Source organism: Pistacia vera, unplaced genomic scaffold, assembly GCF_008641045.1.
Source record: "Pistacia vera cultivar Batoury unplaced genomic scaffold, PisVer_v2 Contig474, whole genome shotgun sequence".
Lineage (NCBI taxonomy): Eukaryota > Viridiplantae > Streptophyta > Magnoliopsida > Sapindales > Anacardiaceae > Pistacia > Pistacia vera.
The window spans coordinates 539,467-562,723 of record NW_022196306.1 but is presented as its reverse complement, the minus strand read 5'-3'; the positions used below and the strand labels follow the sequence as shown (position 1 = coordinate 562,723).

At 33.6% G+C, this 23,257-nt stretch overlaps 5 protein-coding genes across 7 annotated transcripts; 2 read left to right on the top strand and 3 right to left on the bottom strand.

Moving 5' to 3' along the window:
- Window positions 1-4,210: 4,210 nt before the first annotated feature.
- LOC116146214 (ethylene-responsive transcription factor ERF104-like) lies at window positions 4,211-5,212 on the top strand. The gene has a single exon (XM_031431617.1). It carries the CDS (start codon window positions 4,211-4,213, stop codon window positions 5,018-5,020), a length of 810 nt encoding a protein of 269 aa, XP_031287477.1. The 3' UTR covers window positions 5,021-5,212.
- Window positions 5,213-6,035: 823 nt separating this feature from the next.
- Window positions 6,036-9,623, bottom strand: LOC116146163 (mavicyanin-like). Of its 2 annotated transcripts, XM_031431566.1 has the most exons (3): window positions 9,515-9,623; window positions 6,660-6,965; window positions 6,036-6,504 (listed from the first exon to the last, which is right to left on the bottom strand). In XM_031431566.1, the coding sequence occupies exons 2-3, from the start codon at window positions 6,826-6,828 to the stop codon at window positions 6,062-6,064; spliced, it is 612 nt and encodes a 203-aa protein (XP_031287426.1). In that variant the 5' UTR covers window positions 6,829-6,965; window positions 9,515-9,623; the 3' UTR covers window positions 6,036-6,061. The 2 variants fall into 2 exon arrangements, with proteins under 2 accessions (XP_031287426.1, XP_031287425.1); XM_031431565.1 differs by lacking the exon at window positions 9,515-9,623 and having other exon boundaries at window positions 6,660-7,043.
- A 973-nt stretch (window positions 9,624-10,596) lies between these two features.
- On the top strand, window positions 10,597-11,710 carry LOC116146175 (ethylene-responsive transcription factor ERF107-like). Its single transcript, XM_031431585.1, has one exon. The coding sequence runs from the start codon at window positions 10,643-10,645 to the stop codon at window positions 11,324-11,326; it is 684 nt and encodes a 227-aa protein (XP_031287445.1). The 5' UTR covers window positions 10,597-10,642; the 3' UTR covers window positions 11,327-11,710.
- Window positions 11,711-13,621: 1,911 nt separating this feature from the next.
- LOC116146213 (ATP-dependent 6-phosphofructokinase 4, chloroplastic-like) lies at window positions 13,622-16,882 on the bottom strand. Its single transcript, XM_031431616.1, has 9 exons — window positions 16,871-16,882; window positions 16,697-16,750; window positions 16,484-16,552; window positions 16,112-16,241; window positions 15,968-16,008; window positions 15,318-15,542; window positions 14,752-14,800; window positions 14,336-14,490; window positions 13,622-14,133 (listed from the first exon to the last, which is right to left on the bottom strand). Exons 1-9 carry the CDS (start codon window positions 16,880-16,882, stop codon window positions 13,966-13,968), a joined length of 903 nt encoding a protein of 300 aa, XP_031287476.1. The 3' UTR covers window positions 13,622-13,965.
- A 119-nt stretch (window positions 16,883-17,001) lies between these two features.
- Window positions 17,002-23,195, bottom strand: LOC116146183 (ATP-dependent 6-phosphofructokinase 4, chloroplastic-like). 2 transcript variants are annotated; one of them, XM_031431592.1, is made up of 14 exons: window positions 22,728-23,194; window positions 21,934-21,980; window positions 21,745-21,784; window positions 21,604-21,666; window positions 21,383-21,520; window positions 20,001-20,159; window positions 19,867-19,920; window positions 19,654-19,722; window positions 19,282-19,411; window positions 19,138-19,178; window positions 18,488-18,712; window positions 17,922-17,970; window positions 17,506-17,660; window positions 17,003-17,303 (listed from the first exon to the last, which is right to left on the bottom strand). In XM_031431592.1, exons 1-14 carry the CDS (start codon window positions 22,977-22,979, stop codon window positions 17,136-17,138), a joined length of 1,590 nt encoding a protein of 529 aa, XP_031287452.1. In that variant the 5' UTR covers window positions 22,980-23,194; the 3' UTR covers window positions 17,003-17,135. The 2 variants fall into 2 exon arrangements, with proteins under 2 accessions (XP_031287453.1, XP_031287452.1); XM_031431593.1 differs by lacking the exon at window positions 19,654-19,722 and having other exon boundaries at window positions 17,002-17,303; window positions 22,728-23,195.
- Between the last annotated feature and the right edge of the window lie 62 nt (window positions 23,196-23,257).

The window sequence follows — 23,257 nt, the reverse complement described above, 5'->3', positions numbered from 1 at the left end:
CAACTCTCATTGAACAAACTAGTCTAAATGCCTTTTACCTAACATATCAACCATTTAGAGCTAGGAAAAAAATTAAGCTTGATTTTGTTTTGATTGCTTTATACTGCATGGCTTTGAAGCCACCCAGTTGTAGAATGGAATTAGGGGCTGCTTTGAAGATAATCGGAGTTCTTTTGTCTAGCTCCAAACTAACCATGTTGAGTATGACTTCTTTATTTGCAGGTTGAAATCAACTATTACTCAAAAGATAAGGAAGCATACAAGCAACTTATCCATCGCCATTAAGCTCATTTTCTTGTTGGTGAGAATCCTTCCTCCTGATTGAATCCTATTTAGCTCTACAGGTCACACAAGGAAATAAAAAAGTTCAAAATTATGTTAAGGCTGATCTTATTTGATAACTTCAATGCCATTGCTAGGCCTTCATATAATTTGTTCATTAGTGTTTAGTGTTTTGTATTTGTGTTTTGAATTTATAATTGACAAGAAGAAATATTACAACCAAAGTTGTCCTGTAATCCATTAAGACACTACTAAAACATTGAAGATCCATTAATTGGCAAGCAAATTACAATGGTACAAAAGGCTAAAGGGCATTCTTTAGTTCCATTAATATTTACACTAATCTTTTATTTCTTTTTATCATTCATTAGAAATCATTTTTGGTTTGTTATGTTGTTCGATTATTATCAATACTAACTTATCTGTGTTGCCAGGGTAGAGATAAAGATTAAAGACAAAGAATGTCATCATTTGGGTCTTGTCAACAATCTTCTTCCATGGATGTTTCACAATATTTTTGAGGAAGGAATAATATAGCATGGGGACATGTTACTAAGGGTGTAGATAAAAATAGGAAGAAGATATTGACATCTCTTTATTGTAGCAAGATAATCAGAGGTGGAGGTATTTATCGAGTGAAACTGCATCTAACGGGTATAAAGGGGGAAGTTGGAAAGTGCTCAAAAGTTCATTTTGATGTTAGATTCAAGATTCAAGATGCACTAAACAAAACTGGGGCAAAGAATAAACTTTGTAAGAATGTCAATCCTTATGGAGCTAGTGTACAACAATTTGATGGTGGTATGTTAGATGAAGATTGTGAAGAGGTTTCTCCATCTGCAGCTCCAACTTCAAGCACTAAGAGAAAAAGACCTATTGGGATTGGTGAGTATTTTGCTCCAAGGACTAAGCATGGGTCTCAGCCCTCAATTAAGAGTGTTTTAGTCGGAAAAGAAGCTAAGTGGAGAGCGGACATGGCTATTGCAAGGTTATTTTATGATTCTTGCATCCTAATTAATGTTATTAATTCAATTTATTTTCAGCCTATTGTGGATGCTATAACTGCAATTGGTCTTGGGGATAAACTCCCAACTTATCATAGTTTGCGTGTAAATTTATTGAGAGATGCTAAGAAAGAAGTGTAATTACTTGTTGATAGTTACAAGAAAACTTGGGAGAATGTTGGATGCACTATATATAATGGCTGATGGTTGGACAGATAATTCACATAGGTCACTAATTAATTTTTTACTATCTTGTCCTAAAGGAATTTGTTTTGTAAAATCAATAGATGCTTCAGATGTTGTAAAGGCTGCGGAACATTGTTTAGCTTGTTTGAGAAAATAGTTTTATGGGCTGGACAAAACAATATTGTCTATCTTGTCACTAACAATGGAGCAAATTATAAAGCTGCTAGAAGAATATTGTGTGAAAAATATAACAGTATTACTTAGTCTCCCTGTGCAACAAATTGCATTAATTTGATGACATGGTTGAGATGAATCACATAGTTAATCTTTCGAGACGTGCATATGAGGTTATAAAGTTTGTGTATAAAAAGACGGGTTATATACTTTTACCTCATATGGTTATAATTTACATTGTCAGGTCATATTATATATATACATTTTTTTTTTTTTTATAATTTACTAAGTACTAACATCTACTGTCTATCACTTGAATAAGGTTGGACATAAATTGTAAGTCTAGGTGCAACCTGTTTGGCCACAACTTTCACTGTATTGAGCAGGCTACATTAGCACAAACATGACTTGCAATTTATGGTGACAAATAGAGTTTTTGTGGACTCGCGATATGTAAAAACTAATAAAGGCAAAACATTTATTTCCACAGTTCTAGATAACCGATTTTGGGATGATATTGGTATAATTTCCAAAGTTGTGAGTCCATTGACTTGTATGCTTCGGATTGTAGACTTAGATGAGAGGCCTTCAATAGGATATGTATAATGGCATGTACAAAATGAGGATGGGGATCAAGAAGTTGTTTAAGAATAAAAAAAAGTTTATACAAGCCTTATACAACAATTATTAAGATACACTAGAATGGGATGTTGCGCCATGATATTCATACAGTAGCTTATTATTTGAATTTTGCTTTTAAATATGATGATGATACTTTTTCCAAAAAACTAGAGGTCATGTATGGTTTCCTTGACACTATTGAGAGTAAAGCAAGTGCGTTCAAAATAAAAAAGACAATGTTATCGGAGGAAAGTAGATTATATTGAGACCGTCTAGAAAGCTTTTTTCGCGAGCTTGCTCTTCAAACTTGCAAAACTACACGTCCTGGTATGTAATAGTTATTAAATTTTTAAGTCTAATTTTTCAATTATGAAATTGTGTTTATTTCTTATGTTGTATTCTCAATTAGATGAATGGTGGAGGACATTTGGGTTTAGTGCTCCAAATTTGCAAAAGTTTGCAATCAAATTCTAAGTCAAACTTCAGCTTCTTCGGGATGTGAGCGAAATTAGAGTGTTTTTGAACGCATACATACTAAAAAGAGGAGCAGAGCATCAACGGTTGAATGATCTGGTTTTCACTCATTATAACTTGCGTTTGCAAAATAGGTATAAAGCCTTCATCCTTTTTCTTTTTTGTTATTATCTCTTATTTTATTTTCATTGATGTTTTTATTGCTCATGATTTTAATATTTAATTTTGGTCTTTCGGAGTTTTACAAGAAAATTGCTTTTGATCCTATTGATAAAATTGAATCTTGGATAGTTGATGCAGAAGAGGAGGTTGGTGAACTTAATTATGATGAACTGAAACAATCATTATATATATGGAGAATGATCTATTCTTGTAGATGGTGGTGATCACCCTTCTTATTATGACTCAATAGATGTTTCAGAAGGTTGTTCCAATTTTTTAAGCAATTTGAATTTGGTAGTAACTAGTTTAAATTTGATTAGTTTAAATGGGAAGATTCAAATTATGGTTTTTCTTTTTTGTTGGAATTTTTTGTAGATGATAGTACTGATGTTAATAATGATGATGATCATCTATCAGATGGTGTGTGAATTGTGAAGTTCAATTGAGGATGGATTGAAGACCATTGGGTGAAGAAGATCTTTTTTTGCTAACATGTTTATTAATTATTATGTGATTTTCATGAATTTTGTTATTTTGATTTGTAATTAGTTGTAATAAGGATTGTACTGATGTAATGATGTTTGATGATGCTTTGTTAAAGATTTTTTATTTAGAAATTTGTGATTTGGATTCTAGAATTCTAGACTGTTAACAGTTGTTTGGCTGATGTCATTATGCTGACGTCAGCATAATGAGGTTACCGATTGAACTGGTTTAATTGGTCAACCCAAGACCCGACCAATTTGCTAAGTTTTACCCTGGATTGATTTTTAAAACATTGCTAAGAACACATATCATTTTAGGGTTCAGGTAAATAGTTCCAATAATAGTACATATCAAGAAAATGAGAAGGAAGTCAAAGATGCAGTGCTGTTCACGAATATTAATTAGATTTGTATTGAGAAGGTCCGTTCCCTGGTAACAATCAAGAACGACTGCAGTCTTTTTAGTAAATCAACCTTGGCATGTTGCATGGAGATGGCCCGAAGTACCCTAGAGTCACTCACGAAACTGGGAAACACATTATAATGGGCATGGTCCATTGGTCCCCCAAGTCCCCACCAAAATAAGACTTGAAAATTTAATAAAAGGGACAGCGAAACATTATCTTTACAAGCACTTTCGTCCACTTGGAGTGCCGTATCAACAAATGATGCTTTCCAGGATCCAACCCAGAACTTCAATTGAAACTCCTCATCTCTCCTGGAAATTCTTCCCTTTATATACAGTTAAATTCTCTCTCACTCTCTCATCAACCCTCATCTTCCAATTTGAATTCTCACTCACTAGAAATTTCACTCTCTTGAATGGCATCTCCAAATGACGCTTCAACTTTAGAGTTTATCAGCCAGTATCTTCTCAATGACTTCACTAGTTCCATGGAAACCTTCATATCCAACCTCGATTTTTACACTGCTCCTCAAAGCCAGCCTCAACACCCGCAATTTGATATCGACATCTCGGATTACTTGGAATCAAAAGAGCCACTCATCAACCGAAATTATCAGTCAACTCCTCTTAGTCGGAGAAAACCATCTATAAACGTCGCAATACCTCGACCAACAAACATCAAAACAAGCTCCAAAACTGACATTAACCCAGTTATTAAGACAGAAAGAGAATCGAAGGATGAAAAAGAATATCATTACAGAGGAGTAAGGAGACGACCATGGGGAAAATATGCAGCGGAGATCCGTGACCCCAACCGAAAAGGGATCCGGGTTTGGTTAGGAACTTTTGACACTGCCATTGAAGCTGCAAAAGCTTATGACAAAGCCGCTTTTAGGTTCCGAGGAAGCAAAGCGATCTTGAACTTTCCTCTTGAGATTGAAACCTCTAACTTTATTGAATCTGAATTACCATTGAATTGTGGGAAAAAGAGGAAAAATGAAGAAATGGAGGGTACGAAGAGAAAGGTGGTAAAGAAGGAGGAGCCCGAAGAAAAGGTCACGGACACCGTTAAGTTAGGCTTTTCTCCATTGACGTCGTCAAGTTGGACGGGGTTTTGGGAAGCTACTAGTATTGGAGGAGAAGGTGAGGGCATTTATAACATGCCTTTGTTTTCTCCGATATCACCACATCCTTCTATAGGAAACTGCCGGCTCACGGTTATGTAACGGAGGTTTAACAGTGGGGATTAAACTTTGATGACGTGGACATTTTAATTTATGTAGTAGATAGTGATAATAAAATAAGGTGGTGAAGTGTGATCAATTAAATATGATTGGGTGTTAGAGGATAGCATTTGTTAGTGGAATATATTGAATTATTGATAGAGAATTTAAATACAATTATTTTATTTTTTAAAAGTTGTTCCTCTTTACTTTTTAAATACAATTAATTAATTTTAAAAAAAAAGTACTATTTCTTTGGTTTGCATAAAATGAAAAAACAGTATTAAACTGAGATCATATATATGACTATAAATTAGTGTTTTCCATGACTTGAAGTGCGTAAGAATTGGCAATTGTGTTATAATGCCAGGAAAATTTACCGTGCGTAAGAATTGGCAAACAAATAAATTGGTCGCTAATGTGATATTTTTGATAACAAATCAAATCAGTCGTAGAATATTAATTTTAGACACCAAAGGCGAGAATAAACGGGCCCCAAAATTTTATTCCCCTTTAGCCGACCGATTGGAATTTAGTTACCAAATGTGGGGTATTTGTAACTATTTTTGCCTAGTTGCAAAAAAATTGGTTACAAAAAATACTTTTTCTTGTGTCATTTGATTACAAGTAGTGGTGTTAAAAAAAATACAAAAACCAAACCGAACCGAAACAACGGTTCGGTTATGGTTCGAAAAAATTCAAAAAATCGGATTTCTAGTTCGGGAAAAAATAAAAAGCGGTTAATTGAAATCGGTTTTTTGAACCGGTTTTACAAATATATATATATATATATATAAAATAATAATATAATATATTATTTATTAAATAAAAAAATAATAATATTTTTAATATATTATTAGTAGTGGTCAATGGATATGTATGAATGTTTAATTTTTATTTGGATATGTATTATTTATATTTACAATTTAATTTAAGAAAAAAAAAGTTTTATAAAAAAAAAAAAAGGAAAAACCGACCCGTAGAAATATATAAGCTAGGGATATACAAATATAATAATGAAAGTTGATTAAATGCAATAGCTATCTAGAAAGCAAAAGCAGCTGCAACTGAAAGCACTGCCGAAACCAAACCAGCATTATATTTGGTTGAAGATGATCCAGATGAAGTTGGTGCTGTTGGGGCAACTCCTCCTGCTTCAGTTGCAGTTGGGGTTGAAGCATCGGTGGCACTCGCATTTGGGCTTGAAGCTGTTTCACTCTTTGGAGCAGCAGCAGCAGCACCTTCTGGGCTTGCAGCCGGGCCACCGTCTGGGCTTGCTGCACTTCCGACTACATTAACTTCAAGTTTCTGGCCCATTTTACAATGTCCAGTAAAACTGCAAAGGAAATAGGCTTTTCCAGGCTCCTTGAGGGTGATTGAATCGGCGCCTGTGGTGTATGTTGCGATTGCGGATTTTCCATTGCATGCTTCATAATCTGCCTTGCTCACTTGCTTCACATCGTGCATTGCGGGATTATACTTGAAAACTACAAGCAAATTAATTTAATATCCTTTACCATATAGTATTGGACAATGTAACATATCTCAAATGCAGAATAGGATGATTTTGAGTAGATTAGCAATTGAGAAAACTGATTAATTAAAGTTAAGAAAATGAAAATGATCAAAGTTGTTAACTTACAGAGAATATCGCCAACTTTGAAGGTCTTATCCTCAGCCCACTTTTCGTAATCAGGGCTGCCTTGGATAGTCCAACCGGCTTTGTCACCAACGGTGTAAGTAGTTGCCATGGCCGCCCCAAAGAGAGCCATGATTGAGAACACAGTCACAGCACTCTTAGCCATTGCCATTGTTGTTTTATTATTAATGAACTAATCGAGTTATTAGCTGATTCACTTTGAAATATTCTGCCGAAGACGAAAACAATATATAGGGTTTGTGATTCTGTTGTGACCATCCATTTCTGTCTAAATATAGCTTCTGGTTCCTGATGGAGAGAAACGATTTGCTAAACTTTTTAATGGCCCAACTTAAATATAGATGTATGAACATCCTTAACGACTTATCGTCTTCACTCTTTGAATTAATAATTTTGCTTTTTTATTTTGGAAAGATAAAAGGGGAAAATAAAGAAATTAAAAAAAAAAAGCACAAAGTATGGAATTCCAAGATCAAAATGCTGAAAAACTTGAAATCTTGCAACGAAGTTTATGGATGAGTTCATACAAGGGTTTCATTGATAAATATTTTTCAACACCAAAGAAAAAGAAAATAACCCCACCAAAGCTAGCTATATACTTAACCTGAAAACTTGAATTATTATCAAAGTGGCCATCGTTGTTCTTTGGAAGATTATGGTGTATCTCAAGGGAGAGAGCTTAATATTGGCTCTAATTAATATGAAGGTAAAAAATTTGAGTTTATTTCCTATATATAATCTAACGTAGTACAAAAGTAAGAGAGTACTATTACTACATATAATTTAGTACTATCTAAATACATCAGTTAGTATTTGAAAAGTAATAAAATTTAAGACTGTACTACATTCAATTTAGTACTACAATTATCCAAAAATATCCTTTAAAATCAAAATATAGACAACCTTGCACTTTATTACATTAAAAAATTTATAAATTATTTACTATATATACATATAATTGTGTTCAGCACTCAGTATCTAAATTGAGAAATCTAGCATTACAACTACTAAATCACATATGAAGATTCATCAAACTCAGGCAAACCCAGCAAGACAAATTCCAAGAATTCCTGAAACCAACCAAAAATTATTAAACGAATAAGGAGATGGGCCGCTGTTAGCAGTTAGGCTTTTCGTGGTTACAGAAGCTGAGTCCAGTGTTGAATTTGGGCTTTCAGTTGGGCTTGCGGATCCTGAGCTCACAAGAATGCCCAAGAAATGAATAAATAAAGAAATACTGACAAACCTTTCTCATTAACTTCTCTCACAAACGTAAGATGATAGTTCACATTTAGCCAACAAGATCCATTGTTAGACAAACGGGACCATTGCGACCTAACCAATTGCAACTGTTATGTTGCGTTTATAGGAGAAAATTAGTAAGAAAGGTTACCCATAAAGGTTTTGAATTGCATAATGCAAAATCCACGCACATCGTGACTTTGAGGATTGTAATTGAAAACTGCATGAAGTCCAATAAATAAAATACTTAATATATCTAAAATTATTGTAAGCTTTTGGTGTGGTGGTGTAAGTCTCTACGTTTGGCGAAGTTGCTGGTGCCTTGTGGTTCTCTCCTTGCTAGCAATTTGTGTGTGTTGTCCATTTTTGAGGCGGTCTATTGTGGTGGAATGTGTTATCCTGCTGGTGTGGGTTTTGAGGCAGACTTTTTTTATTTTTGGCTGGCGTTTTGTGCTCGAGTCTGTGGTCCTGCTCGAAGACTTTTGTCTTTTATGTCGGTTGGTTTTTTTCCCCTCTTCTTTTGTTTTGCTGCGTTGGAGGCCTTGTGCCCTTGTTTTTTCCTCTTCTTTTGTTCTGTTAGCGTCTTAGTTTGGGACGTGTCGATGAGGGGGTTATCCCCGGATAGCTTATTCTTATCTGAAAAAGATAAATAATGGTAACAGTGCGTGTGGTACACTTTTTTTAATAAGATTTTTCTGAATATATTTTGAGATGGGATTATGGGAATCAGTTAAATACACCTCACAATATAAGTTTATAAATTAATAAAAATATTCTCACCCATCCAATCAATTATCAATAGTCAGTTACTACCATCGGACGGTGACCATCAATCGTCGAATGGCGTACAATCAACTTGATCTGACTGGTTATGCATCATTTCAATATTAGGTGATAATAGTTTTGGTGGATGAAGATGTTTTTGTTAAATTATAAACTTTTATTATGAAAGATAATCGTTAAATATTTTTAGTTGAATAAAATATAATTAGATTTTGAAACAAACACGTTTTTTATTGGATTGTATAAGATAATAGAATAGAATAGAACATGAAAAATATATAAAACGCAACCTTTAAGTTTTATAAATAAAATATAGTAACGTTTTGATCTCTACCACTGTCAGTATCATTTTGGTCCATAAGATTTGTTAAGGATAGAGAGACCAAAACGTCATTAACAAAATAATAATTAAGCTTATCAAGAATATCGTCGACCTAAAACTTCTTCCCATCTGCTCATTCATTGTAATCAACGCCGCAGAGCAGCCATGGCCCATGGATGCTCCAAAGAGAGCAGCCATGATTGTGAAAGCAAAAGTCTTAATAAGCTGAATCAAGGTTTAATAAGAAAAGACAAAAAAGTAAATATGTAGAGTTGAGTGATTCTTTATGAAGAGTAATTGCTGATAAAAAAAACCACAATTATATCAACCGATGTAAGTCAAATTTTAGTCAATACTCTTGAATTACATTATTCAACCATGTCAAGCTGAAATTAAAGATTTTGTAATTCAAAGTCAAAATCACGTTTTCTTATTTACTAACAAATATCAATAATATTTAAATCATTAAATAAAGAATATATTTTATTACCGCCTTATTTATGAAGATGCATGCATGGTGATATTTGCGTGTCGGGTAGAGCCTTCAGCCTTGCTGTAACACCCGGGACAGCTTCCCAAGTTGACACTCAACATCAAGACACTACACCTACACGTACCAAAACAAAAAAGGAAAAAAAAAACGAAAAAGACAAACTTTTTTTGTAATTTAGTTAAATGTGGAGCCCCCTGAAAAACTAGTTGACTACTTGTACATTTTATTTCTTTCATCCATTAAAGGGCGAACGATATTTTCCCACCCAATGTTTGACAAACACACTTTTCCATCATTCTGTTATATTTTCTTTAATATTTGATTAAAATGATAAAATTACTCTTAAATATTTAATTTTAAAAAAAAATTATTATTTTTTAATTAAAAAAATTAAATATTAAAAGTAAAAAAAAAATGGTTAATTTTAACTAAAAAGTTAATATTATGAAATTACTTAAAGTTAAATGATTTTAATATTTATTTATTTATAATATCATCAATATCCTATCACTATTATTCAATAATCTACTAAATTTATAATATTTATCATATTTACTAATTAACATATAAAATTAATATTTCTAATTAATTAAATAAACAAAAGAAAAAATGTACCTTTATACTTGAACTAATAAATAATCAAATAAAGATTATGATTTAACTAAATTTTAATTTATAATAAATGAATTAAAAAATAAATTATTTAAAGATTTATTCATCTTTTTAATTAAATATTAATAGAAAATACTAACATGACAAAAGGTGGAAAAGTGCTTGACGGTAGAAAGGGGTCATTTCAGCAAACGAGTGGGAAAATATCATTCCAATAAAAGTTAAAACTTAATGGAAAATAATAGACACTGGGAGTAGTGTACACGTGACAAAATCCTAACCATATATTAATTAAAACTTAATATTAATCAATAATTAAGATTAAGTTACGTCATTCGATGCACTACTCCCAAGGACTGTAGCATTACTCAAACTTAATTGTCATAAATGTCACTTGGTCTCTATATTTTCATGCCCATGGAGGTTTCATTTTTATTTATTTTTGCCGTGCTTCAATCAAATTGGATGTGAGGGAGTCCCCACTTTCAAATTCAAAAGGGTCCCTCCCTGCAAATGACGCCTTCAATTTCCTCCTTTTATATCTTCCTTTACTGCCTTCCTTTTTTTTTTATCAAATGTATGGCGACTCTTGAAGATATCTCTTCCCTGGAATTCATTCGTCAATTTCTTCTTGGAGACTTTATCTCCATAGAGGAACCCAATTTCAGTTTTTCTTGTACTTCTTTTCTTCAACCTGAATATCCAATACCCAAATCCGAACCTCAATCTCCAACTGTTTCACTTTCACCAATAAAGCCTGAAATACTGGAGTTGGAGTCTTCAAAGCAACTGAATTTGGATTCAACTGATTCATACAGTCCAAAAATGGCAGACACTGAAGAGAAGCAGCACTACAGGGGGGTCCGAAGAAGGCCATGGGGGAAGTATGCGGCGGAGATCCGGGATCCGGCTCGAAAGGGAGCCCGGGTATGGTTAGGAACTTTTGATACTGATGTTGATGCTGCAAAAGCTTATGATTGTGCTGCTTTCAAAATGAGAGGTCGCAAAGCGATCTTGAATTTTCCATTGCAGGCTGGAGTGGGTGGCCCACCGGCAACAACTAATTGCAAGAAAAGGAAAAGAGAAAAGGAAATGGAGTTGCAGGATTCTCAAGTCATATCCATGGAAAGAGAAGGATTAGCTTGGAAGGCAGAGAATCAGGAGAGGTCATTCTCAAGAATAAAACAAAGTATATAGTAAAATAAACCCACCAACCATATCAAAAATAATTTTCGTTAGTATTTGCAGAGTTGAAGTGTCAGTGAGTATATGTATTTTTTTTTTAAAATATCACAAAATACCTGGTTATTTTTAAAATGAACATATCCTTGCCCATCTTACATCAAACTAACGAAATACTTGAGCATAGGCAAAGGATGAAATTCCAAAGAAAGAAGGGAAAAAGTCCAGTATTGAGTAGTGGTATGACTTCTTTTGGTTTATGTAAAAAGTGTGAGTGCTGTATAAGAAGGTAACTTATAATTTGGCTGTAGAAGATTGTACAGAGGTAGACTTGAAGTTGCAGTAAGAATTATGGCACAATAAATGTTGAATCTAGACTTGTGAATCGTGATTGGTTGACATTCTTTTCGTTGCTTTATTACGTTTAAGACTTTTCTTGCTAACTTTGCTATCCATAATTACTGTGTTCATAATTGTTCAAGAGAACAGTGGATAAGTCACTGATTGAGCCAAGACATTTTCTATTGTGAAATTCAATTACATAGAACAAAGACTTGCTCAAGTAAACTACTGGTCTACTGCCCAATTGCAACCGGCCTTCCAAATTTAATTTCAAGAAGTGGTTAAAAGCGGGGCATTTTTCTGTGATTCTAGAGACACCCATGTCCTCAATAAGCTGCCAATTATAACATGAACTCTTATCCAAGCTCTTATTATCCAGAAACAAACCCTTTTGACAGTGCTTGAAACATTTTGAAGTCTACTCTTAATTTTCTCACCTCAAGTTTTCAATAAACAACTTAATCAGCAACCGTTTAGAATTGAAAGGGAAGAGAAACCAGCTCAATCAAAGACTAAACCNCATATCCTTGCCCATCTTACATCAAACTAACGAAATACTTGAGCATAGGCAAAGGATGAAATTCCAAAGAAAGAAGGGAAAAAGTCCAGTATTGAGTAGTGGTATGACTTCTTTTGGTTTATGTAAAAAGTGTGAGTGCTGTATAAGAAGGTAACTTATAATTTGGCTGTAGAAGATTGTAAAGAGGTAGACTTGAAGTTGCAGTAAGAATTATGGCACAATAAATGTTGAATCTAGACTTGTGAATCGTGATTGGTTGACATTCTTTTCGTTGCTTTATTACGTTTAAGACTTTTCTTGCTAACTTTGCTATCCATAATTACTGTGTTCATAATTGTTCAAGAGAACAGTGGATAAGTCACTGATTGAGCCAAGACATTTTCTATTGTGAAATTCAATTACATAGAACAAAGACTTGCTCAAGTAAACTACTGGTCTACTGCCCAATTGCAACCGGCCTTCCAGATTTAATTTCAAGAAGTGGTTAAAAGCGGGGCATTTTTCTGTGATTCTAGAGACACCCATGTCCTCAATAAGCTGCCAATTATAACATGAACTCTTATCCAAGCTCTTATTATCCAGAAACAAACCCTTTTGACAGTGCTTGAAACATTTTGAAGTCTACTCTTAATTTTCTCACCTCAAGTTTTCAATAAACAACTTAATCAGCAACCGTTTAGAATTGAAAGGGAAGAGAAACCAGCTCAATCAAAGACTAAACCAGCTGTTTCTGGAGTTTGACTCCATATGAATTTAAAAAAAAAAAAAAACCCACATTAAATTTAAGTATGCAGATGCATGTGTAAGTATCTATGCCAAGGATTGAGATCGTACAAGTTTATCCTAAAGGCATCAAATAGGTTGATGGTACACATAGAAAGAGATAGATTTGATGAACAAGTTGCACGAACGATGGTCCACTGTTCGATCCAGTTGCAAAAGTTTGTCTCCTAGTTTCGTACATTGCTACGTGCAATGTGTCAATATCTGCAACTGGTCTGAAACCAGTTGTAAATGAGAGATATAGGGAGCAACTTGCTACCTTTGTAAGCAGGAGAAGAACTAACGACACAACTGGCTTTAAAGATCGTCACCAGCTCTCAACAAGATGAGGTCATATTAATTAAATTTCATAATGGGGTTGGTTGGTTCCCCTGTTTCTAGGTTAAGATAGGGGAGCCCACTTCTTGTCATATTAAAAGCAAAGAAAACAGGAGAATAAAAACAGTACAATGTGTTATCTATAAAACTAACTTTTGAAGTGAGTATTTTAGTGCATAATAGTGATAGCTTCTCTATCCTTAATGATACAAAAATCCATAAGCATACAAAATGCACAATCCAAACAAATTACTCACACTCATTTCTTAAAAACCGGACATCCATTTCTTTAAAATTGTTTTAGTTTACAGAGAACTTTATGCGAACAATTAAAAAAGTGCTTTCGGTTATCAATGTAATCTACATTGTATTGGATTATTTGATATTCATTTAATATAAGAATATCTTGCATGATTCTGTTTAAACATATTTTGGCATGAGATACAACCGGAAGTACATGCAATAAACAACGTAAATTGTAGCCAATAAATGTAGCAATAACGGAACCTAAACAACAAACAACTTATCTTCTAAATAAGAGACACCTTGCCATGTGCTTGCGATAATGGCAATAAAAATTTTTACTGACCTGCTTGGATATGAACTCAAATGAAATCCATATAGAAATAATCTTCACATTGTTGATGAACTAAATTGCAGTAAACTGTTTGGATCTGAACTCAAGTGAAATCTAAATAGAAGTAATCTTCATATTGTCGATTGTTTCATTAGCCTCATTATCAACACTATCTTGCGACTTATCACTGCTATGCAAGAAAATAGGTTGATTCGTTGATGCAAGAAGCCTAGCCCACATCCTATCAGTCAACTTAACTGTCTTTTGTGTCTCAGTAACATGCTGCAAAAAAGCATCATGCCATTCAAAATTAATGAGAAATTTGACTGTACCAATGCAGCACAAAAGTGAAAAAATTTCATACACTAAATTAAGTATCACAAGCAGAAAGTTTCGAGCCAATAGGTAAATCAGTAACTTGAGTTACTATACACATAAAATGTTGTATATCCGGAAACACTGACAAAGGAGAAACAGTGCTTACAGAGATTGGAATATAAGCATGTCTGTTGTTTACAGGTCCAACTGTGAAGCCTGTAAACCCAGCCATGGCCCCATGAACAGCACTTTGGGCAAGAAGCGTGCAGTAGATGTTGTCTGATGCATTACTCGGAATAGCTCGTATCATGTATGTTGGATCTGCAAAAAGTTGTTTGTAAAAGAAATATTCAACAAATGAGAATGTTTTTGCCAAAGTCTGGAAATAGTCCACAACTTTTTCTTTATCCATATCATTCATGTTTCTCCCAGAGCATCCATAAAACAGAATCCTTAAAGTTGGCAAAAGCAATATTTGACATTTCCATGTCACTACTAACTTGAAATATTGAATGCTAAGTAAACTCAAGTTCATGAAAAAATAGAAACAATAAAATAATAAAAGATATTTCAGTAATATACCTATGTATTTCATATTTATTGTCATCTTCTGAATATTAGTGAAGTGATCCTGTGACATGAAGCATAATTACATTAGATTGATACAAAACTAGTACAAAGGAAACTACCAGAAAAAATTTCTTCAGCTTATAGAAAAAAGATGCCCTTACTCAGAGAAAAGGAAAAAAATAAAATGAATACATTGGTTAAAGTAAATATCCTGTAAATTTAACTCTCTTAGATAAGATTCAACTCAAGGTTATTGGTCTGGTAAACATTTCATGTCACAGAATTAACCATGTTGTCCATGACTATTTATATTGTAGTACGTATCCTTTCATGCTTGCTTTTTGAAACTGTAATCATACAATGCTTCTCAAGTCTCTCCTAGAATCAAATGTTGAGACATGCTTACACATAAAGAATCTTACGATGGTTTATTCACACCTGGCACTTGCAACTTCCCATTTCATGGCCAAAAATCCTTTTGCAAAAGTCATAAATGGTAAAATATTGTTTGATTAATCAGACTGCATCCAAGGGTATAATCTCATTAAGAGCCTGGGAGAATAAATGTTGTGCCTCACCTTAATCTTTTGAGTCAACCAGTGACCAATGTCAAGGAGTAATCTGTTTCCTGATGCATCTTTCTCATCAACTGCAGGTGTGCTTTGGGAAACATAATCTTGTCCTGTTCCTTCTGCCACCACAATTACCATATGCCCGTTTTCTTTAAGCCGCTGTTCAATAAATTCAAAAAGTCCACCCTGGCCTTCTAGATAGAATGGAGATTCTGGAATCAAGCAACAATCCTGTAACATTCAAACATAATGTTGTTGATCAAGAATTAAGACATTATTATCAGACTGATATCTGAAATATTATTACACCATAAAACTGTATTCTAATCTCATGATTACTCTTTTAGTTGCACAAACAACAAACTATTACACACAAAATGACATAGAAGAAAAATAAACCATCAACCTCAAGCCCTATAATATAAATTCAACTTATTATCTTCGATAATTCTACTTGGGGGCTGTTTGGTATGACTTTCTCAAGTAGAGTTTATAGAAGTGGAGCTTATTTTGAAATAGATTTTATAAAAGCCAGAGCTCACATTTCATCACTACATAAATTTTAGCACTATAATTACACCCAAAATTTGATCCAGGAATATTTTAAGGTCAGAATAAGGTGATCAGGTTTTTATGGCATGGGAGTAAAGTCTTACCACATCTCGACTTGCCAAAGTTGCATACATAGCAATGAAACCTGCAGAAGTAAAGTTCAAAAACATATAACAAGAATAGAAATATAATGTAAACAACTGATAACAATATGCACCAATGTATCACATGTTTCTTAAAATACTTACCACTGTATCTACCCATAAGTTTGACAATTCCAACTCCATTTTCAACACTTTCGACCTCTACATGTGCAGCATTAATGGCCCTCTGAGCTTCTTCAACAGCAGTATCAAAACCAAAAGATTTGTCTATCACCTGAAACCACAAAAGCAAAGAATATAACTGTTTTTGTTTGTGAAGAACATATGACTGTATGGTGAAAAAAGAAGAAATTCCTAATATACAGATGAACTTCTTTAAAACAAATGATTTTCTTATATGTACATGCATCAATTCTCATGTTGAAGCATAAATTCTTGTCAAGCTTTTTACTGAACAATCAACATAACTCATTGATATTAACTTAACCAGCACTGTAGAGTGGTGAAACAACTTACAGCAATATCATTATCAATTGTCTTAGGGATGCCAGCAACTGCCACTTGAAGACCACGTTTCTCAACTTCCTTAACCAAAATGTGCCAGTAAGACCATTTGAGAGGACAGAAATACGAAAATACATTGATATTACATCACAACAATGTAGCCTGACTAGTACGCATGAAAAATAGAAATTTATATAAATATAGATGTGTATGAGGAATTATCACCTTGTAAATAAGAGCTGCTCCTTTCTGTGTACCATCACCGCCAATTATATACACCTAAAGTCCATTGAGAGATCAGTATTTCTGCTTGTTAAATGTTTTTTTTTTTGCCTACATTGTATTGGATTATTTGATATTCATTTAATATAAGAATATCTTGCATGATTCTGTTTAAACATATTTTGGCATGAGATACAATCGGAAGTACATACAATAAATAACGTAAATTGTAGCCAATAAATGTAGCAATAATGGAACCTAATCAACAAATAACATATCTTCTAAATAAGAGACACCTTGTCATGTGCTTGCGATAATGGCAATAAAAAATTTTACTGACCTGCTTGGATATGAACTCAAATGAAATCCATATAGAAATAATCTTCACATTGTTGATGAACTAAATTGCAGTAAACTGTTTGGATCTGAACTCAAGTGAAATCTAAATAGAAGTAATCTTCATATTGTCGATTGTTTCATTAGCCTCATTATCAACACTATCTTGCGACTTATCACTGCTATGCAAGAAAATAGGTTGATTCGTTGATGCAAGAAGCCTAGCCCACATCCTATCAGTCAACTTAACTGTCTTTTGTGTCTCAGTAACATGCTGCAAAAAAGCATCATGCCATTCAAAATTAATGAGAAATTTGACTGTACCAATGCAGCACAAAAGTGAAAAAATTTCATACACTAAATTAAGTATCACAAGCAGAAAGTTTCGAGCCAATAGGTAAATCAGTAACTTGAGTTACTATACACATAAAATGTTGTATATCCGGAAACACTGACAAAGGAGAAACAGTGCTTACAGAGATTGGAATATAAGCATGTCTGTTGTTTACAGGTCCAACTGTGAAGCCTGTAAACCCAGCCATGGCCCCATGAACAGCACTTTGGGCAAGAAGCGTGCAGTAGATGTTGTCTGATGCATTACTCGGAATAGCTCGTATCATGTATGTTGGATCTGCATAAAGTTGTTTGTAAAAGAAATATTCAACAAATGAGAATGTTTTTGCCAAACTCTGGAAATAGTCCACAACTTTTTCTTTATCCATATCATTCATGTTTCTCCCAGAGCATCCATAAAACAGAATCCTTAAAGTTGGCAAAAGCAATATTTGACATTTCCATGTCACTACTAACTTGAAATATTGAATGCTAAGTAAACTCAAGTTCATGAAAAAATAGAAACAATAAAATAATAAAAGATATTTCAGTAATATACCTATGTATTTCATATTTATTGTCATCTTCTGAATATTAGTGAAGTGATCCTGTGACATGAAGCATAATTACATTAGATTGATACAAAACTAGTACAAAGGAAACTACCAGAAAAAATTTCTTCAGCTTATAGAAAAAAGATGCCCTTACTCAGAGAAAAGGAAAAAAATAAAATGAATACATTGGTTAAAGTAAATATCCTGTAAATTTAACTCTCTTAGATAAGATTCAACTCAAGGTTATTGGTCTGGTAAACATTTCATGTCACAGAATTAACCATGTTGTCCATGACTATTTATATTGTAGTACGTATCCTTTCATGCTTGCTTTTTGAAACTGTAATCATACAATGCTTCTCAAGTCTCTCCTAGAATCAAATGTTGAGACATGCTTACACATAAAGAATCTTACGATGGTTTATTCACACCTGGCACTTGCAACTTCCCATTTCATGGCCAAAAATCCTTTTGCAAAAGTCATAAATGGTAAAATATTGTTTGATTAATCAGACTGCATCCAAGGGTATAATCTCATTAAGAGCCTGGGAGAATAAATGTTGTGCCTCACCTTAATCTTTTGAGTCAACCAGTGACCAATGTCAAGGAGTAATCTGTTTCCTGATGCATCTTTCTCATCAACTGCAGGTGTGCTTTGGGAAACATAATCTTGTCCTGTTCCTTCTGCCACCACAATTACCATATGCCCGTTTTCTTTAAGCCGCTGTTCAATAAATTCAAAAAGTCCACCCTGGCCTTCTAGATAGAATGGAGATTCTGGAATCAAGCAACAATCCTGTAACATTCAAACATAATGTTGTTGATCAAGAATTAAGACATTATTATCAGACTGATATCTGAAATATTATTACACCATAAAACTGTATTCTAATCTCATGATTACTCTTTTAGTTGCACAAACAACAAACTATTACACACAAAATGACATAGAAGAAAAATAAACCATCAACCTCAAGCCCTATAATATAAATTCAACTTATTATCTTCGATAATTCTACTTGGGGGCTGTTTGGTATGACTTTCTCATGTAGAGTTTATAGAAGTGGAGCTTATTTTGAAATAGATTTTATAAAAGCCAGGGCTCGCATTTCATCACTACATAAATTATAGCACTATAATTACACCCAAAATTTGATCCAGGAATATTTTAAGGTCAGAATAAGGTGCTCAGGTTTTTATGGCATGGGAGTAAAGTCTTACCACATCTCGACTTGCCAAAGTTGCATACATAGCAATGAAACCTGCAGAAGTAAAGTTCAAAAACATATAACAAGAATAGAAATATAATGTAAACAACTGATAACAATATGCACCAATGTTTCACATGTTTCTTAAAATACTTACCACTGTATCTACCCATAAGTTTGACAATTCCAACTCCATTTTCAACACTTTCGACCTCTACATGTGCAGCATTAATGGCCCTCTGAGCTTCTTCAACAGCAGTATCAAAACCAAAAGATTTGTCTATCACCTGAAACCACAAAAGCAAAGAATATAACTGTTTTTGTTTGTGAAGAACATATGACTGTATGGTGAAAAAAGAAGAAATTCCTAATATACAGATGAACTTCTTTAAAACAAATGATTTTCTTATATGTACATGCATCAATTCTCATGTTGAAGCATAAATTCTTGTCAAGCTTTTTACTGAACAATCAACATAACTCATTGATATTAACTTAACCAGCACTGTAGAGTGGTGAAACAACTTACAGCAATATCATTATCAATTGTCTTAGGGATGCCAGCAACTGCCACTTGAAGACCACGTTTCTCAACTTCCTTAACCAAAATGTGCCAGTAAGACCATTTGAGAGGACAGAAATACGAAAACACATTGATATTACATCACAACAATGTAGCCTAACTAGTATGCATGAAAAATAGAAATTTATATAAATATAGATGTGTATGAGGAATTATCACCTTGTAAATAAGAGCTGCTCCTTTCTGTGTACCATCACCGCCAATTATATACACCTAAAGTCCATTGAGAGATCAGTATTTCTGCTTGTTAAATGTTTTTTTTTTTAAGATAGATAAAGTACTCATATCTCCACCTGATTTATTCCTCTGTCTTCTATATTGTCAACAATCTTGTGGGTATCATGACCTCCTCGTGAAGTACGAAGAAAAGTGCCACCACGTTTATGGATATCATTCACAACTTTAGGATTCAATGTCATGGTATTTTTAGAGTAAAAGCCTCTGTATCCACCCTGGATAATCCAACGAGATCGTGGAGATGCAATCAGATTTGAAAATTTGATACAAGACACGATCAAGAAATAAATACAAAATTTAAGAAAATAATACAATGCAAACCATAGAATTTATGTACATGCAAAATGGAGTCTGAAAAACCAGAAGCATAGCTTCATCCTCTTGTCTTTTGTTCCTAATCACCTCCCAAGTGACAGTAAATATAAACTTTTAACAACCATAGTTCAATTAACCAATTGGATTCATCTAGTGAAATCCCCTCAAAATAGTTATGCTTTTGAAAAAATAAATAAATGAAAGAAGAAAATTGTCAGGCAACTTACAAGCTTAGTCAAATTTTCTTCATGCAGCATAACTGCTTGCCTAAATGTCTGGGAAGTTGTTAACAAACATGCATATATTTGCAGCAAGATTTACCATTTAAAAGAGCACTTTGACATATATTCAAACAGGCTTCATTCTTTGATGAAATGGAAACCTGTTTCAAAAACAAATGATTGATATACGAAGAACACTAGCATAGATTATAACTCCTCAAGGGCCACACTTATAAATTTTTTATTTCCCAAGAAAATCTCAATTTACTTTCAAAAAGAATTTTTCAGAATCAAATATAAACAACACAATGAAATATAAAAGGTTCTTATTTTTAAATCTCTAAAATGAAATTACAGAAGATCTGGCCAGAGTATCAAAATCTAACCAAATTATGATGGCAACCCACTCGCATGTTATTGTGAAGAGTTCCATGCCACAAGGCAGTGGAAGAAACTCAAAATGATAGTCCCAATAGCACCTGCTACCATAAGAATTTCTATACTACTGTGACTATAAATGAATACTAAATAGGAAACACTTGCTCTCTCAGAAACTAATTAAACTTATTACCACCTCATATTAAGTAGTCCAAACATCAAATTAACTAAAAATGAAGCAAATGGATTGGATCACCAATATGGAATTATCCCCATATAATCCCAATCTACTTTCTAATGTTAACATGATCTCTATCTAAAATTTCATCCCTCAATAATTACAAGGAAAAAACATGTCAATTCAATAAGCAAAAACCAAAAAGTAAACAAAAGTTACCACAATTCTTCAACAATAGGTTTGGTACAAAAATTTGTATAAGCAAACAAAAAAAGATGGAAGATAAATTGATCAATCAATGGAAAACTCTCTCAAGTGATGGAAGTTAAATATATATTGAACTCACCTCAATGCCAAGTATATTATCAACCCCATACATGTAATTCAAGCCACATACTATCTCCCGAATGACTGTATTAATCCCTGGGCATAAACCCCCACAAGTCACAATGCAAGCACACACGTCTTCTGGCTTGAAATATACCTAATATCAGAAATATTTTTTATCAGATTTTTGTATAGCCTTTCAAAGAGAACATATAATGGTGCTTCAAAAAGAAAACATACTTTCTCTCGTGGTCCAGCACGCCGAAAATGTGCTCCTCTAGGACTATCTTTCTGTATAACTATCTGAAGGAATGCACCAAAATTAAGCAGGTGAAAGCAAGAAACACAAAATATCAAAATTAAATTGAAATTTCTACTTACTCTTTGGGTAACCACATCTTCAGGGCTAACAAACGTTTTCCTACCAAAACAGAAGAATATATGCACAATAAATCAATGACCAGAACTGAGATTCTCGAGAGCAGGAGGAAACTAGTAAGATAAGTCCACAAATACTTGGCCTAATCACAAGCTCAAAATAAAACTTCCTGAATAATTGAAATGCCTTACTTGACAACAGCATATGCTTGGCTCTTTTGCAGTGGATTAGGGTATGACTGAAAGAAAAGGAAAAGCATGCCTGTGTTACATGTCCATAAAGTAGTTCAAAAGACAATAGAACCATCCAAAATATCAAACCCCAACAAAAGAGTAAGTACATGATGGAGGATTTCTAGACTAAATATAAGTCATGACTCAACCCGACAGATGATCTTGTGAGTTCGTTCTCACAATTCCATGCCCTTAAATCCTAATCCTCCCATTCACTTTAAACTCCACCAATGCATATGGGTGCATTGCATACAGCCAAACCATCTTGATCAACTTTATGAAAATGAGAATTCCAATTTTTTATTTTGCAATCTACGAACAAGTCGGTATAGCAATCATTTTCTGATAACAGAAGTAGTAAAATCCTTCAGCTAAATTTTTCAAAAAAAATAAAAAATAAAAATACAGAAGCGCTTTGTGTGTTTCAAATCCTGCTTTCAAACACAAAACTGAACGTGTTTTAACTGTTTTTGCATTTGACAGCATCAAGCTTCGCAATTTCTGGTCTACTTCGAATTCAATGCCTCAAAATTTACCTTAATTAACTTCAAACTATAGTATTTTTACTCCATAGAATTCAAAATTCATTTCTCATTATAGTCAAAAGCAATTATACTAAATATATGTATATTTATGAATACAAGCACATTTATACACTAATAAAGATCTGAGTAAGCAATTAAACTTTAAATATGAACAAACTTACCGGATATGTTAAAATAAAAAAAATGAAAAAGAAGAAGAAAGATTACCGGTAGGTCGGGAAGAAAATTAGTCAAGTGCGGAACATCATCGAGAACAAAACCGTCAGTACTGGCCGTATGATCGAAAACCTGACATCTGATAGGACGATTTTGGCGCGAAACCAACGGCTTAATTTGGAAGTTTCTGTAATCGAAATTGGAGTTGCGAAATAGCGGATTGAGAATGAAGTTATTATTAGAGTTGAATAGAAATGGGGGCGGAGAGACAGAAAGCCAAGAAGAAGAAATTGAAAGATCCATTGAATAAAATTCGAAAGATTTGAAAAAGTAGAGAAGAAGAAGAAGAAGATGGTTATGATAAAGAGGGAAAGGTAGATTTGTAAAGAGATTCAGAGGAATGAAGGGACAATATGGGATTGATCCTTGGCAAATGCAAATGCGATTTCTATTTGCCAAGTAATTAAACACTGAGATGGTCAAAGATACAAGCTTTGAACTTTCAACTTTCCTGCCAAAAAGGAATACGAAATTACTCAGCGGCTTAAATTGTCACACGCAACAGTACATTAATCGTTTAT

Excerpts from the sequence above, each read along its gene's own strand:
- LOC116146214 (XM_031431617.1), top strand. The coding sequence starts at position 4,211 with ATGGCATCTCCAAATGACGCTTCAACTTTAGAGTTTATCAGCCAGTAT.
- LOC116146163 (XM_031431566.1), bottom strand. The coding sequence starts at position 6,828 with ATGGCAATGGCTAAGAGTGCTGTGACTGTGTTCTCAATCATGGCTCTC. Across the intron at positions 6,505-6,659 it reads CAAAGTTGGCGATATTCTCT|TTTTCAAGTATAATCCCGCA; the intron begins GTAAGTTAACAA and ends ATTTGCTTGTAG.
- LOC116146175 (XM_031431585.1), top strand. The coding sequence starts at position 10,643 with ATGACGCCTTCAATTTCCTCCTTTTATATCTTCCTTTACTGCCTTCCT.
- LOC116146213 (XM_031431616.1), bottom strand. Across the intron at positions 16,242-16,483 it reads CAATTGATAATGATATTGCT|GTGATAGACAAATCTTTTGG; the intron begins GTAAGTTGTTTC and ends TTGTGGTTTCAG. Across the intron at positions 14,801-15,317 it reads GGTTGACTCAAAAGATTAAG|GATCACTTCACTAATATTCA; the intron begins GTGAGGCACAAC and ends TTCATGTCACAG.
- LOC116146183 (XM_031431592.1), bottom strand. The coding sequence starts at position 22,979 with ATGGATCTTTCAATTTCTTCTTCTTGGCTTTCTGTCTCTCCGCCCCCA. Across the intron at positions 19,179-19,281 it reads ACTTATGGGTAGATACAGTG|GTTTCATTGCTATGTATGCA; the intron begins GTAAGTATTTTA and ends TTACTTCTGCAG. Across the intron at positions 17,661-17,921 it reads AATAAATATGAAATACATAG|ATCCAACATACATGATACGA; the intron begins GTATATTACTGA and ends AACTTTATGCAG.